The 19,706-nt window shown below is 35.8% G+C and overlaps 1 protein-coding gene and 3 non-coding genes across 4 annotated transcripts; all 4 read left to right on the top strand.

Annotated features, from left to right (window-relative positions):
* The first annotated feature begins 3,721 nt into the window (after positions 1 to 3,721).
* Trnah-gug lies at positions 3,722 to 3,793 on the top strand. The gene has a single exon. It is a non-coding gene; the product is annotated as a tRNA-His (tRNA).
* Positions 3,794 to 7,779: 3,986 nt separating this feature from the next.
* Positions 7,780 to 11,412, top strand: LOC113496721 (galanin receptor type 3). Its single transcript, XM_026876037.1, has 4 exons — positions 7,780 to 7,916; positions 8,752 to 8,927; positions 9,333 to 9,474; positions 10,469 to 11,412. The coding sequence occupies exons 1-4, from the start codon at positions 7,814 to 7,816 to the stop codon at positions 11,149 to 11,151; spliced, it is 1,104 nt and encodes a 367-aa protein (XP_026731838.1). The 5' UTR covers positions 7,780 to 7,813; the 3' UTR covers positions 11,152 to 11,412.
* Positions 11,413 to 15,463: 4,051 nt separating this feature from the next.
* Positions 15,464 to 15,535, top strand: Trnah-gug. The gene has a single exon. It is a non-coding gene; the product is annotated as a tRNA-His (tRNA).
* A 2,437-nt stretch (positions 15,536 to 17,972) lies between these two features.
* On the top strand, positions 17,973 to 18,044 carry Trnah-gug. Its single transcript has one exon. It is a non-coding gene; the product is annotated as a tRNA-His (tRNA).
* Positions 18,045 to 19,706: the final 1,662 nt, after the last annotated feature.

Consider the following 19,706-nt stretch of genomic DNA (forward strand, 5'->3'; position numbering starts at 1 on the left):
TCGTTAAAATATATATTTTTGCATAAATTATACTATTCACTTATATAAGTAACTGCACGGATAGCCGAGTGGTTGAGGTCTCCAAACCAAACCCACTGGGCGCGACGTGTCGCGGGTTCGATCCCGCGTAGGACAAGCATTTGTGTAATCCACGAATGCTTGTTCTGAGTCTGGGTGTCTTTGAGCATGTGAATCGTATGTTCGTGAAACCCCCGCGACACAAGGATACATTTCTTAGTGCGCGAGTCGTTAAAACAAAAAAAAAGTATCAGGTATGTATATTAAATTACAGGGCACATGAAAATAAAACCATGGGGTTTTTAAAATTTAACTTGCACACCATTCTTATCTGTTGATGTTGTCATAGCAACAAGCAATATGACCAATTTCATCATAATGAAAAATATTTCCAATTTGCAAAGAGAACAATCCAATAAGTTTCAAACTAATTAGCAATGTACACAGATACTCATTGAAATATTTATGCGACCCTTTCAATTAACTCTGTCGCTTCGATGTTCGTCCACTTTTAATTATTCGCAAATAAATTCGTTAAAGTTGTTGTACATAAATTAAAACGTAATTTAATTACAAACAAATTAATAAACAAGGAATACATTGTTATTTATTTATTGTTACAAGTTTATTTCTCGAAAACTTTGTAGTTTATTACCTGTAAAATGCTTAGTAACGTAGGGCGATATTTCGACCTTTCAAGGTGTAAACCGGTTTGATTTATTATGTTATGTGAAGACTTTTTTTATTAAATGCTATCAACGTAAAACGCTATCTATGTTTTTTGTATGTATTGGCTTTTTTTTAGATATTACATAAGTAAGTTAAGTACAAAAAAAGTTACAGGAGTGACCATGACGAGTTCTCCAGAATCTAAAAACTATTTATCCAGGATTTACCACTTCGTCTTCAAAAATAATACTGAAATTGTTGAAGCTCTACACGGTGAAGAGAGGCATTTTCTTCCACTGCATGAATATTTTTTGTATGGAGGAGCTCTGAGTGTGATAGAGCACCATCATAGCTACGGTATATACATAATTATATACCTATATATATTATGTTCTAAGAATCGCTGCCGTAATGCTATGTACAATAGAGAATATTCTACTCTAACAGATTCAAACGGTCACGGCTAGTAATATTATTAAGCGTGATAGGGCTTATAAACTGACGACCTTTATTTTCAACCCTCAAAAATAACCATAGCTAGAGTCAACGCATCGGCTGTTGGTTTTCAAAACATGTGTCTGTGAACAGCGTCCCACTTTATTTTACTTCCATCTCTAAATCAACAGGAAGGCTTCCAAAAATCAAATTGAAATGTACGTAAATCATAGCATACCAGTGACTTTGCTATGAGTACTCGTAGCTCTAGAACCAAGTTCTATGAATTATTAAAAAATATGATGCTTTAGCATGAAACAGTGAATCGATTGGATGGAAATATCCTTTGTATTTGATTATTGTTTGTGTTGTGTATACACTGTGATTTTTTTGTCGTCTTACAAAAGCAGCCCAGTTCATGTATCCAATGACTAGAACACGTTCATGATAAAAAAATAAGTAATTATGAGTTTTGAAAAAAAATTAAATGCAATTTTTATTCAATATTATGATGCAATTCGTAGTTTTTTAGAAACACAGCTCTGTTGCGAGCGCGGTCCGAGCCTTGTAACAATGGTGACGGGCGCAGGCGGCGGCAATTTTATCATTTTAAGAGTATATTTCAGATTTCTCTTGTTTAATTTTCTTCGTACTTATTATCTTAGTTGATGATAAAAAATAATATTCGCGCCTAGGGGTATTTTACGCCGGATACATGAACTGGGCTGCTTTTGTAAGACGACTAAAAAATCACGGTGTATAATGTAACTAATTACTTAAGTAATATATTGAAAAGGATTCTTATTGTACATTGTTCACGTAGGTAGTACTTACAGTGGGTCAGAATATTTTTCAATGTAGATCCAAAACGCTAATGGATTTTTCCTCTTACCGCTCTTTAAGACCGTGCTTTAGGCAATGGAAAACAATTGACAGTTTTGTAATTTCACCTTCTCAGTCAGAAAAAACACGCGAATACATCCGCAGAGTGCAAATTGTATCAAATAAAACTATGTATTATGCAAACAGTAACTGAAAACCGTTCAATAAAATTAATTACAACCGCTGCGTAGAATATCAATGTTAAATTATATATTCCGTAATTAAAATAACGTTACACGTAGGTATTTAAAAGTGTTCTGTATTGATAAATTGGAAACGTGGCTGCGGTCCGTTCATGATCCGTTCCCAGCTATATGCAAATAGCCATCCGTAATTGAAAAATATTCCCTCACAGTTTGTTTTTCTCATAATTATGTTTTTCTAGTTTAATTTGTAAAAATTTCAGTTGTAACAATTTTCGTATTTGCTATTTGCTTTATATATTTTACACAATTCGCCTTTATGTTCGTAGTTTCGGCCTTTATTGTAATTTAAATTGAGTTTGATACCATAACTTCTCTAGAGAATGTAAACTTATTATTTCTACAAGAATAAACAAAGATATTATTTTGATACGATTAGACTCCAAGTTACTGTTATTTTACTTCCACTTCAAATTCTTATTATATTCCTATTTGGTTTCCGTAACCAAGTTTTGCCTCAGATATTTTTTTACGGCGCCCTCAGTCTTGCCCGCGACCCCATCTTAATCAGATTTTTATTTTAATGACAATGCAAGCCATCACCGAAACCTTTGTATCTGAACTGACATTAAACTTCAGAAAAAAAAATCACTAGAAAAGAAACTGTCAAACAAATGAGATTTAAACGAATCAGTGGTTGCAAAAATAAGTTAATGGGCATTGTACAAAATTTTAAACATCGAACATTTTTTATTGGTATATCGTTGACAACTGGAATAAACGAAAGGAATTCGTTTTTTAAAATAGTCCTGCGTTATCCCGTATCACTTCCATTTTCAAATAAATTGAGTGGGATGCATTGAAAAAGTACAAAGAGAGAATTTTAGTAAAGCGTTTTTTGTCATTTCGTTGAAGCGTGAAAGTGGTGTTATATGAAATAGATACAATGTAGAAAAAAAAATTGTGTCAAAGCATTTATTTCTTTTCAATACCATCCTGAATAGAGGCCGTTTGAGAATTTGGAGTAGGTAAAAAGTCTCAAAAATTTACGAAAGCATTTGGCCTTCCGTTTAGTTATGATCTTATTTAGCTGAAATCTTGTGATGTATTTTTGTGGTTAAGGCAATGCGGGTAGGAGTTCTTAAGGTCGTGGAAACCCCTAACAACCTCTGACGTTAATTGCTAGATCACGTTACATCATTTATTCCTCTACTTGAGCTTGCCGCATTTAAATTTATTATTTAAATACTTATACCTTTCTACGATGTAAGACAAAACAAAAACGCCGAATAGTACGAGTATTCGGAATTTCGACACATCACCTCTAGAAACATATCAGTTTACAGAGCACAAAACTTCATACATATTTATTTGCTAATATAATTACAACAGCAATTACGCGGTACACTTACGTCGACGGTGAAAGTGCTCCAATTCTGTAAAACCCACTCAAATCGAGAGGCCATTGAGTCAGTAGAAAATCTCCGTTTGAAGTAAACTTTCTAAATCAGTAGCATTGCATCAGCGAAGTAAAGTGATCGAGATATTGGCTTGTGCTACCACCAGCTCCGATAGCCGTGATCGTCTAGTGGTTAGGACCCTACGTTGTGGCCGTAGTAACCCAGGTTCGAATCCTGGTCACGGCAGTGATAACACTGTCGCGGCGGAGCTTTTTTGGATTATTTCTAATTTTCTATTTAATTCTACTTTTTTACAGCTTCCGAAACACATGGTAAGGCTCAATGCTACTGTTGGTATTATTAACAGTAAAAGTATAATACAACAACTAATAATGCACAGCATTCTCTTATGAATTTAAATTACCTATTCGTCGTGAGAACACGTCAAATGTAATTTCGAATTAGGCTCGCTCATGATGCCTTTTTTACATAAATGAAAAGTAAAACCTTGATGTCACCTTTTCTCAAAAAGGTTTCCTTACTACTTCACATAGTATAATTAACAAAAAACCCCTTAATGTCCTTATCTAGTTTTAAGATGTATTAAGTGGGCGTCCTAGGAAGCGGTGGCGAGACGGTCATAGCGCTTGCCGCTCGGGCTGGTGCCATTCGGCCCAGGACAAAGAATGACAAAGAATCGTAGAAGGATTTGACTAAGCCTTTGCCCAACTGTGGCACACAGTGACCTAGATAAATAAAAAAGTTTGAGTAGCAAATGTAGAACGTGAATTTATTAGACGTATAGGTTTTTAGACGGTAGAAATGCTACATATGTCCGCGACCCGTAATGACTTCAATAGGCACGTCGCGACGTGCCTATTGAAGTCATTACGGTTCACCCAAGAAAACAAAAAGAGGCTATGGACGGAACTATAGCATTAATGCTCTGCTGTTAGCCGTCTGTACATTTCCGTCTCTTATGCCTATTTGTACCTACTCATTATTATAATATTACTAGCTGTTGCCCGCGACTTCGTCCGCGTGTTTAGAAGATATAATTTATGTTCTATATCTGCCCTAATATTTACACATTTTCCATTGTATCTTCGCCCCTATTAGTCGCAGCGTGATGGTTTGTAGCCTATTCAACAGAATTTTTCAATTTGAACCAGTAGTTCCTGAGGTTAGCGCGTTCAAACAAACAAACTCTTTAGCTTTATATATTAGTATAGATTAAGCCTCCTACACCTACGTAAACAAATATCCTTTTGAAATTCTATTGTTCCTGTGCTGGAATAAAATGTTACTACATGTTTTTGAGCAATATTAGGTACTCATAGATAGAGGTACTTTGGCTTCAAGGATACCATCTGGGAAACAATATGGAATTGTAACCGTATTTATGAAACCCATTTCTATTTTCTATTCATTATTTTGTAGGTCAACGTAATTTGAAGTAGGTTTTACCTAAGGTATTAAACATGTATGACGTCTTTAGTAAATGTGGTCTTATTTTCGTTGATAGTTTATTATTTTATTAATGTACTAGGAATATAAATTTATGTAAATAAATGTAACTTTGGTTGGTCTACTTAGTAAGTACCTACACACATACTTTATTTTTAAATATGAAAATGAATGTAAATATTTACTTTAACGATAATTGTTATTTCTTTAACAATTGAGTCATTTGTTTCATTATTTGTGGTCTGTTTTAATGAATAAAATTTTATATTATTTATGCCAATTTCCATGTCTTTCCTACCAACTCTTGCCATCCCCATCTTTCACAATTCTGAAAACCTTATATTTTTGAAGTACATTTTTTATCTAGTATTGAGTATTTAATATCACAAATATTAAATACTCATTACTACTAACCGCAGTCGCACTCAAAATATCTACTAAACATTCCTAAGACGCCATCTTGCTTTTAAGCTATTTTTAGGAGGAATTTCGTTGTTCGTGACAGGATAAATATTGAGACAGGAATCTGTTTCGAACAAGCCTTCTAAAATCTTTTAAATGTGAAAATAACCTGTTTAGCCTTATTTAGAAGATTGCCGTACTTAAATGACAGGATAAACAAACAAAATTTGTACTCCTATTCAAGTTTATTTCGTAACTGGAAGCTACGCCTGTTTAAAAGTATTGAAAACATGTGTATTAAGTAAAAAAAATGCCTGCATACAAAGCACACATGTCAGAAGTGAAACTTTTTAGGCGAACTAATTTATAAATCTTGTTTATATTTATACAAATCTAAAACTTTAGATTTCCGAGACTAAGAGGAAGGGAAAAAGGAAGATAGATTAGGAATTTAATTGTCATTAATATATAAACTAGAAATTTCCTCAAAAGTATTTATGAAATATTGTTATTTATATTTTATGCACAATGATTTATGGAAATCTCAAATGTGTTTTTTGACAATATTAGATTATTAATGAAATTTTGTTTATTAATTAAAAATTTAGAAACCAGATTTACGTAATATTTTTATTTTATGGTAAATGATTTATTAAATTATCAAATGACGACTGACAAGTGGAAATGCCACATGTTATTTGTAAATATTAAAACTACCTAACCTTCAAACCAATTGGCGACACTTCCGTTGCGTACCGGCGTGACGTTACATCTGTAAAAAATTACCTTCATGCGCCTAAAGAAGATTCACTTCAAAAAGGGTTTTGACAAAACTGTACTCACCTTATGAGTGAGAGTTCGAATGTTAATACATTAACTTACAATTCCTACAATTGTATTTCATAAATGTTTTTAAATAAACTAAATATTTAAATTTCCTTTCACCATTTTCGTATGAAAAAACTAAGGATAAGCTGTTGAGAATGCTTAGAATACATATTTGAAATCATTTAATAATAACTTATAGAGCATAGTATACTAACGTAATATATAAAAATGTACGAATCACTAAAAATGCTATGCGAAACTAAACAGAAATTAGTTTTAACAAAATGGTCGAGTAAATCGACTCAATATCAGCGTCTAGACGCGCGATCGAATTGTAATAACGAACGGAATGTTTTATTCCTTTTTTTATAGTGCAGGCTAACATAGGGTGCGATAGTCATCACTGCTTTTAATGGGAACTCGTTTTATTGCGTACTGTTACTAGTGTACAACACCAGTTTACTGTGCGAATAGCCGGGTGAGCGACGTGTCGCAGGTTCGATCCCCGATTGGGAAAATCATTTCTGTAATCCACAAATGGGATGACTGAAATAGTTTCAATCACTCGGCTTTCCGTGGAGTCATTTAAGTGATAGAAAATCGATTTTATTTTAGCCGTCAATAGCTAATTTAAAAATTTACTAACACACTTTGTCAAATTATTTTCCATATTAAACAAAAAAACTCTTTGTAATAAACATTTACATTATTAATGTTAACCCAGTAGCTACTGCCTTGGGGCATTCGATTCGCAACACACATAAAAATATGAAATAACTTGATCCTTGCTAAAAACGTATTCTGACTCTACAACCCGAGTAGCCCACCCCGTTGTTCTAACGTCTCTGTAATGTATAAGATGAATCGTCGCATTTAAAGCAATTTTTAAGGCTCCATTGTAGAACGTTCGTATTATTATCGTGACAGAGAAAGGAGAGTGCTGTAATCCTTAATATTATAAGCATTAGGGGAGTTGAGCACCTAACATTCATGATAATTATAATATCTATGTTACTTCTTTCTATGTAGATGCTGCATTCTTTCTTTTGCTATTGAATTTGAAAACCAAGATAGAAGCTTAAGTTTAAAGCTGGTTATAAAAATAAAAGACATTGTACTTTAAACAAAACGCTTAGTATAACTACCCCAAGTTGTGGCGAATAGATCTATAGATGAAAAGTTGCTTGATACTTCAACATAATGACCAAAATTCGTAAAAGAAATATTCAGGTAAACTGCAAACAAAACACGTATAGCTATAACGATTATCCAAAATTTCACTTATTAATTTCTAAAAATTCCTTAACTGTTTGGACTTTACACTCAATAGGACCCCGGTAACCTTTCGTAAACTGAATACAGCAGTGAAACCGCTCTTATCACGTCCTTTTCTCTGCTATTACAAGGAAATTCTCATGGACAGCCCTCTCCTCGGATGAGGAAGCGAGTAGTGTAAGACTCTTTCCGACTATACATAAAACGCCGTGCAACGTCTCCCACGTTTAGCCTTCTTGTTAAGACCTTGCTTAACACATGGGGTCTTGTTTCAGGGTATGATGATGCAGCGTGATGTACAGTAACTCGAGTGATGCAGAACGGGACGCGGCGGAGGAGTCCACCCTGGCAGCACTAGTGGCGCTATACGTACTGGTCTCTGTCATAGGTATTATTGGTAAGTCATTAGAAACATAGAACATTGAACGTAGAAACAAATGAGAAACATGATGGTTAATATTCCGCAACTTAACAGCGCCATCTAGTCTCAAATAATGCAACAACTGATAAACATACTTTTATATTTCTTAATGCAAATACTAGATAATACACTCGGTAAAAATAGATACACGCGGGCGCAGAACAAAATTAAATGATCATGCTTAACATACAAATATTTATTCTGGGTTGGGATCAAACCCAAGCCCTATATATAATATCTGTCACGAAAATTTTTATACTTTATTATTTTTATAGTCATGCTATTACTTTCATTTAAAATAATAGAACTACAGCATGTAGTCTACAAAACTCATCCTTATCCTTTAAAATAAAGATTGTTCGTGCGTTGAAAATTACTTGTCCCTTTTGAAAAGCTTAATATTACATTCTATAAAAGTTTCTGGACGCTCTGCGCCGTCTTGAATTCAAAATGTCTTTTACGCTTATTTATTTTGTTCTTCTTTGTCCTTATCTACTGACTGTACCATAATTCTATTTATATCTTTCATTTTTATATATTTTTTTAAGTTCGTTTCCTTTTGTCTTGATAATACCTGATTTAATGTAGAGTTCAAATAAAATAAGCAAACAGTTGGTTATTTTATAAATAACATACTGATGCCAGCGGGTTCGGTAAAAGTAATAGATATTATTGTGGTCATGGCTAGCCAGTGCACTACACGATGTGGCATTTCTCTTCTACTTCTGCTATAGTTACAACTTAAATAAGTGTTGGTAGGCCTTAAATCAGAATTGTCAAAGGTCTTGGTATAGCCTATTCTGTCCTACAGGAAATGTGAGTCTGATGGCGGCGCTAGCGTCGGGCGGGGCGTCCCGTCTCCGAACACCGCAGATGCTGAGCGCATGCGCAGCTGACTTCCTCGTGTGCGCCGCCAGTGCACCCCTGGCCGCTACACGGGCTGCACGCGTCGATGAGCTTCCCTGTCAAGTTACATATTACTTTGAGGTCTGATATTTCTTATAATTTTCGGAATAAGAACTTACCAAAATAAAAAAAAAGAGCCACGTTGGGTTGAAAAAAGAAAATTAATTTGTCTTCCAATAGGATATAATTGCTGACTCTACAAAATCAATAAGTTTTATAGCCACTGCCTTGGCTATTATACACAATTTTATAACAATAGCATCATTGCCTTTTAAATAATGTCAGGAACTCAGAACCTGAATTTTTTTTCTTTGATTTTTCGTTTTGTTTTTTAATTCACAAATACTAACATTTTTGTATTTATTGTATGCCCGATGGGCGGGACATAGCCGAACCCATGTTTTTGTCATCTGTATTTTGTACCTATGATCCACAATAAATAAATCTGAATCTGAGCATCAGATTTACCTCTACTCCTATTTCCAGTCATTCCCCGTGGCCGCGAGCACGCTCTCCCTGGTCGCCATAGCTGCAGACCGCTGCGGTGCGGTGCGGCGCGGCGGCACCTCACTCTGCGCGCGCCCGCATCTCGCTGTAATAGCCGTATGGATCATGGCGTTACTGCTAAGTAAGTATAAAAGCTATATTTCTAAAAGTTCAATATTCTGACTGGTCCAGTGGTTAGTGATCCTGACTGCTATACAGAAAGTCCGGGGTAGTTTTAGACTAGATGGCGTTGTGTGAAAGTTTTATTAAATAAATCGGTTCTTGAGTATGGGTTGGTCACATCTTTTTTAGACAATTAGCAATACTGCTGCTTAAAAATCGTGCCGAAGTTGCTGTAGGTTCTTTTGTCTCACAGCATTTACATGTGCATCGTTCTTAAGTGATACAAAGTAAAGGTAAAACGCTCAGATGCTTTTAGCGTGGTAAATCCGGGAAAATTTCGTTTCCTTGTTGGGACGGAGACAGTCCATAAAGTTTGCCCGGGGAAAATGGCTCTTGACTTTAGCCGTATACTTCAAATCCGGCAAAATGAAATTAAAAACCGGTCACACGGAAACTGACCGTTTGGATTATTCATTTCGAATTCATAATTATATTTTTGATCATCCTTTTGAACCGGTATTTTCCTTTCCACTACAACACAACTGAAATAAAAGCGCCTATACCAAGCCACCCACTCAATCACGACTGTTTATTACTTGGGGCCTAATAAAATATAGCAGTTTAACCGTCCACTAAAGCAGAACACATCTGTTTCACTTACTAGTATTGCAGACTGAAATATCTCTATTCTAGTTTATTAAATACGCAAAAGAAAACATTGTATCAAATGAAACAACAGAACAAATGTGCCAAAGATATGGTTCTCCGTCAACATAAAGATGCCTGCAATAGCGTGATAAGGGCAACAGTAACAACAAGATGTAATCGTGACGTAAAGATATATATATAAGTATCACAATTACATGACAAGAGACGCTAATAAAAACGTACTTTATGTTGTGATACCTCAATATTTTTATTACATTGCTCGTCCTCATATGAATACTTTACTGTTTGTGCTTCCGGTTTTTTGTAGGGTTACTAATAAGTTGTCTTTTTTGTTTTGTTCTCAGGTGCTGCTACATTCACTACGACCTGCGTGTCGTGTCCTCCTTTAGCCGCAGTGCACGCCCTGGTCACCTACTGCTTCCCAGTCATAGCGGTCGCTAGATGTCACTGGGCGGTGCGGGTGAAACTCACCGCTCTATCACTCACAGCCCGCGCAGCACACGGCGAGCTCCCTCTCCCCGTGCCGCTCATGAGGAGACCCACACATGTCATCATTGTCGCAGGCGTAGGGCCCAGAGAACGCCGAGATGCCGTCGATGTTGGTGATGTCAGATCCAAGAAAAAGCTACAACCGAGCCTCCTAGGCCCGCAGCCCCAGACATCAACCTTACGCTCCCGACGAAGACTCGGCAACGTCCTGATGGGGATAGCCGCAATATTTGCCATGTGCTGGTGCCCGCACGCCGCCATAGTGATAGCTGGCGCGTTCGGGCTGCACGTGCCCTTCCTGCTGGCTCACTTCGCGCTGCTGCTGGGCTACGCGCACTCGGCGCTGAACGCCGTGGCCTACTGGGTGCTGAACCGGCACGCGCTGACGTCGGCGTGCGCGGCGTGGCGCCTGCCGCAGCTGCGCGTGCGGGAGGAGCGGCCCTCGTCCACGAACGAGGCGGCGCTGGGAGCCTTCCATCCGCGCCTCGCTCGCCCCGCGCCCTCCCCCCGTCCTCCCCCTTCAAGCTTCCTTTATTGATGTCCGTTTATCTTCTAAGCTCTGTCAATCTGTGATTCCTGTCTCTCAGTGCCTCGTATAGTCTACAGGCGCCCCGCCTCGCCGGGGAGCCGCTCGTTTCGTCGTTATAAACGTGGTTGTTTGAGATTTTATGGAGAATAATATCCGTGAAGCAATAAAGTGTATGAAACACTTATAGACGTTTTATTGTGGACGTAAACGAATGTTGACGTGTCGTATCTTTGGACGAAATAGCTGTGATTTGTCCTTGATGCAGATCCCTTGTTATCGTAGCGAGTGAAGCAAGTTCGCAGAGGTAAGTTAAATACGTACACACCTACGTACACACCTACGTATACATAAAATATGCCTTTATTCAAGAGTGGGAGAGAGACAATTGTTACATTGTTTTAAAGCATTCTAAAACTTAAATATACATATCACCATCAAAATTTATTGAAAATCAAAATCCTTTGGGTATGGTACTAATTGACCACATTACATGAATAATTGAATACATAATTTGGCATGAAAAATTATTTATGACACATAAGTTATAAAAATCACACCACACAGCTACGTAAGAAAGTACACATTTCCCAAACTACACTTTTATTTTAAAACAAGCTGCTTTGCTTTAGCTTTTACCTAAACTGTGTCACACAAGACATACTCTCAAACACTATCCCTTTATCAAACAAAGTCCTGAATCCATTAGGTCGCTCCATCATAAAGTCATTCCTTATAAGGGGTTCCAATCTATCCTGCAAGCTCCACATCAGTCCAGATTAGTGCCAGCAAAGCGCCACTAAAGCTACCTACTTGTTACACTAAGCTATGTAGGTACTGTAATCTTGCTACTGAGATGTTCTTAAAATGCTGTAAAACTCTCATCGTGTGCTCCAAGAAAATTAAATGGCAAAGGTATTTGTCTACTTTACTCTTTTATTTTAATAAGATGGTATAGGGATGATGTATTTTTGTACATTTCTTGAGTAAATTTGAATTTGGATAGACTTAAAATATTTACTAAATATAATTATGACCATATCCCCCATCCCAAATCATACTGCTTAATATGCACTGTAGCATATGCAGATGAAAACTTTAACTGCGTATTTAATAGGGTTAATACATTGCGGCTATCAATATTATCGGTTTTTTAATTCAAAATTATAGAACTCGATCATAGAGCTCACTAAACAAAGACCAGGCAGGCAGAACTAAAAGAAATGTAACGAAAAAGAAAAAAAAATCCTTTGTCAAAGATTGAATGAGTGCCAGCAAATTGGAATGTTAACATAACAGTACGTTCTCATTGTAACTTTTTACACGAACAAATTGGACGGCTTGGACTTTGTACCGCTTTGAATTCGACTAGCACTGCAAGGAATCAATTTGCACTTTTATACAGTTCGCAATGTACCTTTAGTGTTGGCACTAGAAATAAAAAATGTCCTAGGTAGACCCTGGTTAACGACTTTTCGTATATAGCTACAATTTTTTTAAAGCAGAGCAGATATATACTGTCTTCTATGGAAAAACGGTTGTTGCAATTTATATTATTCTAGAAGATTGTTAATGCACTTATTTATAAAGTGAATGTTTGTCTTCTTACCTCTGCACGTTGGAAAGTCAGACCCAACCTTTATTATAGATGCGAAAGTATGTGAGTGTGTTTGCATGTGTGTATTGTTTATTACATCTTCGAGTTTAAACAGCGGTTTCGATGACATTTGGTATGAAGATAGTTCACATCTTGGATTAACACATCTAGGCTTCTTTTGTCCGACTGCGTTAAAGGATCGTCATACTTTTGCCGCTATAACCAACAACCAAGCAGGCGAAGACAAGAGCAAACGTCGTAAAAAGGGACGCCGCGCTAAAAGTTACGTAAAAATTAAACTCGAAAAAAATGTCTTAAAATTTTAAGAATCATCTCCAATTAATCATCAAGACGTATAAAAAGATTTTATAAAAATAAAACGTTTTGTTTTCAAAGACAATGAGTTTAAAATTTTCCGAAACAATTCCATCGACGCCATATTCGCGCTGATGGCTGTATGACAAGCAAATATTAGTCTATGGTCTGTTTACCTTCACCATGTTTCCCGCGAAAACACGACCATGCTTTTGACACGAGTCGGCAAACTCTATTAACTATGCATTGTGTGACGTCACTTTTTGCGGCAAAAATCTGGAAACGCTCAGTCATGTTCGAAAATCGAACATCAAGAGAACTCTTGTTTTCTTTTTTCTAATCCAAAAATAGAACTTTTTAGAGATAGTTGCCAGTGCCATGATGACTTGAAGTTTTTTTCAGCCAGTTTTGCCCAAAATCGTAATATTGTTCGTGTATGAAGTTTGATAATATTGAATTATTCAAAACAATTGCATTTTGAACATTGGGTTCATAGTGAATATTACGAATAAGTGAGGGAAAAATGTTAATAACATTACAAAATTAACTTAGACCAGATAAAAAAATGAGAGTGCCCAGATGAATGTAAACCCGGACTCCTGATTGCCTATTGATTTGTATCAAAATGTGATTAATCGAACACAATCCAGCTAATCTGTATAATTGTATTAAAGCTAACGTGACTGAACCAAACGAGGCTAGATTAATTAAATTTACCAAATTGATCACGCACGTTTTCATCACATGAGCAAATTGGATCAAAATCTGTTGGCCCTAAATATACCTGCGCTGGCCCTAGATTAGTACACTGGAGAATGTTGTAATGACTGTCAGACGTGCCATGAACCAGGTTTGGAAACAAAAGAGGTTTTATTTTTAATGATATTGGTGAGCGTCAAGAATTGATACCTTGTTGTAAATGCAATGCTATAGGCAACTGAAAACAATCGATTAAAAAAAAAACAAAAAGAAAAAAACGGTTATGGCATTTCATTGCAAAATGCAAAAAAATCTACAGGTAGAAAGTACATATTCTAATTACATCATTTGCGAATTTCAATTCCCTTAATCCAAAAAAAACCTTAAGCATTATTGCAAATCAACTCCAACACACATTCGAGCAATACCATTAACCTGAATACCAAATCTAAGGGACATTCGTAACACCATTCTCAGCCACATATTCGCACAATAAGGGCCAAGTCAGTGACCCTCCGTCCTTGGAGTCGCAGTCGATAAGTTCTCGATATGTACCAGTATGACCCAGTTCGGGTAACAAAGACACGTTCCTAAGATCCGGAGCTGGGTACCGGCTACCGGTACTTGATTTGTTACCTTTTATTGAACTAGCTGTTGAGAGAGGGTTTGTCCGTGAGTTGATGTATTTTTGCCGTTATAGCGATATGCCACTAGCCAAGTCTTTTCCCTAAAGGGTAAGTTAGGGTTTCTCACCACCCTAGCTCCAGTAGATTTAGAATTTTAACGACATTTTTTCTTATCCTTTGTAGATTAAATAACTATAAGGGAAACCTTCTAGTCTCACAAGTCCTCAAAGGCGTGGACTTCTTACACAGCAATTATGTATACAGAAAAGAGATCTCTAACGCAGCTCTTACAAAATTCAAACTCTTTTAAATAAAGAAGAAAATCCTAACGATTTAAAAATAAGCGTATAATAAAATTCTGATTTCGTACCGATTACATTTTTTTCATCTTATATAGCACTTAAAGAATCAATTTAAAACTAAATCTTGATATTGAGACTACATTAAATATCTTCGTGAAAAACTTGCCTTTGTGCGACTTATTTAAAGCCAGATAAGCTATGGAATATAATTGAATTCTGTGTAAAGTTTGCTGTTAAGATAGTCAATATTATGTTAATGTAGAAAAAAATGGTAAGTAGACAATTGGATTGTGGAACATTTTGACTGAAATAACTCTCGTGATGCGGATTCATAATTATTAAAATTTATTAACGGTTTACTAACGCGTATTTGTAGGAAATGCCCGACTAGTTCGACTCGCGACCCCGCCGCGTCCGTTCATGATAAAATACTCAAATAGGGTCTAAAACTAGTCGGTTGATATATTAAGTCGGGCGGTTCTAAAAATAGGGGTGAGTAAACTATAAGTAAATAAAGAACGAAAATTGAAAATCATCAATATCATCTATCACAAGATTTTTACTAAGCCTTCTTGTATAAAAAGGAATAAACACAATTCACCGAGTTTGGTATATTTACCTACAATAAAAATTACACACAAACTTACTCGAATGTAATTACCAAATTTTCGTAATCGCCTAGCAACGGTTACGTTTTTGCGCGCTGAAGCGTAACGATTGTGAAAGTGTTACATTTTGGCAAGAACTGTACACTTGTTTCAATATCACATTCACCAGCTCCGACAGCCGTGATCGTCTAGTGGTTAGGACCCTACGTTGTGGCCGTAGTAACCCAGGTTCGAATCCTGGTCACGGCAGTGATAACACTGTCGCGGCGGAGCAAACTTTTTGTTCTATTCTGCGTTTTTTCTACGTAATTTAAAACAATTGACTATTAAATTCAGCCAACTTAACATGTTCACTATTAATGGAAAGCAGAAAGAGGTGTGTTTTCTTGGCGTAGAATATATTCTTCGAGTCCTTAAACCTCTCTCAAAATATGTATATCTGAAATTAGATACGATTAAAATTTAATCAATAACTAGCAATAAGCCCTCAACTGGTTATATCCTTAACGACTCACCCTTTGGGGATATCGGCGAAATAAACAAAAGTGATTAAAACGCCGTTTCAATCGTAAATCTGTTTACGATACCATCGAGATTCAATTAGGGAGAATATTGAGTAAGTATGAATATTTATGAAACGTCTGAGGCCATTACCAGAGATTATCAAGTGATATCTTATAACTTATAATGATTAAAACTGAAGAAGTTTCATGATAATCTATACTAATATATAAAGCTGAAGAGTTTGTTTGATTCAATCTCAGGAACTACTGGTTCAAATTGAAAAAATATTTTTGTATTGAATAGACCATTGCATTCATCGGGGAAGGTTTTAGGCTATAAACCATCACGCTGCGACTAATAGGAGCGAAGATACGATGGAAAATGTGGAAAAAACAGGGTAGATTATATCATAACATATATCTTCTGACCACGCGGACGAAGTCGCGGGCAACAGCTAGTACGTCATATAAGTTGAAGAAGAACTTATCATATAATAACTGTTCCTTCAGTGCCCTGTGCGATTCAAAGGAATCAAGGATCAATGGAAATGCGTCTTTATACTCATGAAAATATGTGTGATTGTGGTATGTATGTTTCGCGCACTCAACGAATTACGAGTAGAGAAATAATATGTGTTTAATATGCTAATGTAGCGACTAAAAACAAACACACTCGCAAAGGATTTATTATTAAAAGCTATGATTAATGCGTTTGTCTTCTTTGAATAGATGTTCCCTTAATAATGTTAAATTTTCTTTGAAATCTGAACTCCCATGTATAGTTTTATTCCAATTTATTTATTTAACAATTTTCTACAACTTATTTCCTAAAACTAAACAATCATTTGCTGTATATGAAAAAACATAAACAATAATTAAATCAAGGCATCAAAAAATTCATCGGCCTCGCTGCCGGCTGAGAGTGTACCCAAAAGGCTGGCAGCATTGCCATGTTGAATGGCAATGCTAATCTTCTGAGCTGGGTAAAAGCCAGCCTTTGGCCATACACCCATGTATGTATTTGCTTATGAATATATAGGTGCAATAACCGTCTATAGGTCTATTATATCATTTATTTTGATTACATCTAGTTTATGTCTTGCGAGCTCAAAAATAAATCGGTCAACTGATAGTTGGACTAGCGACGCAAAAATTTGAAAAAAAAGTAACATTCCTTATGTTTATGACCGTACCAATCATTGCTTTACCCCTTTCTTTAAAACGGTAGAGGAAAATGTAGTTATTTCATAATATACAGCATGGCGAAAGACAGACTGTTAAACATCTGAGAATTAGTAATGGGGTTTTGGTTTACTTTTCGGCTACGGACCCCTTAAAACGATTTATACGTAAATGAAAGAAGATGTAATCCTGCTAACAGAATATATAATTTCGTTTTATTTGTTCTCCGTCTTACAAAAAGACTTTGCCCTGCAGTATGACAGTTATACAAACATAAATATAAACATTCGCTAATTAGGCAAAATCGTATCAAACGGGAGCTCAAAGAGTTTTAAACAACAACTTATCATTTATATAGTATACATTTTATATTTTAATGATAATGCCCTCAAGACGTAAAGATAACGGTTATTTTCCTTTGCTTTATTAATGAACTCTTGTTTGTTTTTAAAATGTATCTTTTTCTACGAATTCATTCATTAATGCAATCTCTTTTATCGTAACATTTGATTGTGATTGTACCTACCTTATTAAAATTTACTCAGAAAATAGTTTTGTTCCATTAATTCAAATTCGAATTTTGAAAGTTATTATAACGAAATTCTTTTTAATTTGATCGTTTTTATAATCTGTTTGTTTTTATATAATTACCTATGTGTTTTCATTTAATCTATGGAGACGAACTGGTGATCAAAACAATAGCATTCACGACCTTTTCGAATAAAATTGTTTTCACATTAAATAAACAGCCAAACACAGACCTCGAGCAAATGAAGGGACACAGCGTTGATCTCATTTGAGATTCCATTACACGCAACATTAGTCGCCCCGGGCAAATTACCTGGCCTACTCTACTTATAACCCTGCCAAAATAAAATACAACCTTTGCTTCCAACTTTCACTTGTTTAGTGACTTTTAAATAAGTCGTATTACATATATAAAGCAGTGCAATAAATGAAAGTAATGTTTAATTTCGGTGGTATTGTCGCCAGCTCCGACAGCCGTGATCGTCTAGTGGTTAGGACCCTACGTTGTGGCCGTAGTAACCCAGGTTCGAATCCTGGTCACGGCAGTGATAACACTGTCGCGGCGGAGCTATATTTTTGAAAATGTTTCTTGAAAAGGTTTTATTTTATGAAAGCCATAGTAGCATGCATTTTTTACTTTTACTAGAAGTCACCAAACACAATTTTTCTGACCACTTTACTTAGTTACTGGAAAATGCATGTTTAAGGTGCATGCAGAAAACGTAAAACAATTACAAGCAGGAATCCGGAGTAAGGCTGCATAATACAATATCTGTTACTGCCCAACACAACTTGGTGAATGCCAGGAAAAATAACAGGCAGCTAATTAAAACCAAACAAAAAAGTTCATTCAAATAAAATATCACAATACTTTAATAACTAAAGCCGAGATTTACTCGCAGACAATACTAATGAGGAACTAGTAATATCTAGGAAACAAAGAGTCTTTGTAAACTAAAACCTCTTTTATAACAATAGACGGATGTTTGAAAGGAGGTTGCACAATTATAAGTTTAATGGAATGAAAACTAAAGTTTAATTAGAGGGTGGAAGTGCTTGCAAGTAACATCTGTATTGAATCACTTTCAGAACTTAGCTTAATTGGTTTCCAGGTGGATTTGTGGTAGAAGAAATTTAATTTTAAGTTTCAATTTCAGATGACATTATCTGGAATCTAGAAGCAGTGGGCTTTATATGAGAGGATGATGAAAATTTTGATTTCAGTATTGTAGAAAAAGATTACATTGCATCATCAATGCCAACATCGATGAATTTCGTGTATATAATTTTTAATCATGTAAGTTTGCACAACAAATTATATTGTAGACACAGATTGTAGAGCAGTTACCGTTATGTTTATATTCTGCAGCAAATTACTGAACTAAGAGAGCTTTCGTTCTTGTGTCTAAAACAAAATTTGTGATAAAAGCCACCTCCAATAGACACCACAGGTAGTACTCCAAGAAATAGTGTTTTTGACAAAAGAAAACTGTTTAGTCGGTCAGGCCGATTTCCAGAAAACATTGGCAACATATTTTTCTTTTATCCTGTAAGCCAAAAATGGAAACGGTGATTTAAAATCACGTATAACGTCACTTAAAAGTACACTTTTTACTGGCAAGTGATGTTACTAACCTCTACTACCATACATTTCATCAGCCTGAATGCTTTTAATCTTCATAATATTTTTAACGATGTGATAAAATGAAAATACGTATTTAATAGTGTTTTGGAATTCTGACAAAACAACAAAGATTTATTGTTTTAATAGATTTTAACAGACGTATTGGCTTCCAGACTCTTTATTTTAACCTCAAAAGAGAGAATCCTCGAAAGGATCTAGATATACAAAATCTGTTTATACTGTGAAGTTACCTAAGATAGTGTAATGGGTCCTCCAACAGTCTATCCCGCAAGTACTTCGTAAAGTAAACAGGCCAACAGTTCGAACTGGACACTGTCTATGGAATCCTTTTGATTACTTTGGGAGTTTCTACTGAACTATGTTGTTATTAGTAACAAAGGGTCTTCGATAGTCTTCGACAAACTTTGGGTTTAAAATAACAAATTTAAGAATCAGTATTTCTCAACTGAAGGCACGGATAGCCGAGTGGTTGAGGTCACCACACCAAAACGACTGATAGTGTCGTGTCAGGTTCGATTCCCGCGTAGGACAAGCATGTCTGTGAACCATGAATGCTTTTTCC

This window comes from Trichoplusia ni, chromosome 8 (genome assembly GCF_003590095.1).
Source record: "Trichoplusia ni isolate ovarian cell line Hi5 chromosome 8, tn1, whole genome shotgun sequence".
Lineage (NCBI taxonomy): Eukaryota > Metazoa > Arthropoda > Insecta > Lepidoptera > Noctuidae > Trichoplusia > Trichoplusia ni.

Excerpts from the sequence above, each read along its gene's own strand:
- LOC113496721 (XM_026876037.1), top strand. The coding sequence starts at position 7,814 with ATGTACAGTAACTCGAGTGATGCAGAACGGGACGCGGCGGAGGAGTCC. Across the intron at positions 7,917-8,751 it reads CTCTGTCATAGGTATTATTG|GAAATGTGAGTCTGATGGCG; the intron begins GTAAGTCATTAG and ends TCTGTCCTACAG. Across the intron at positions 8,928-9,332 it reads AAGTTACATATTACTTTGAG|TCATTCCCCGTGGCCGCGAG; the intron begins GTCTGATATTTC and ends TCCTATTTCCAG.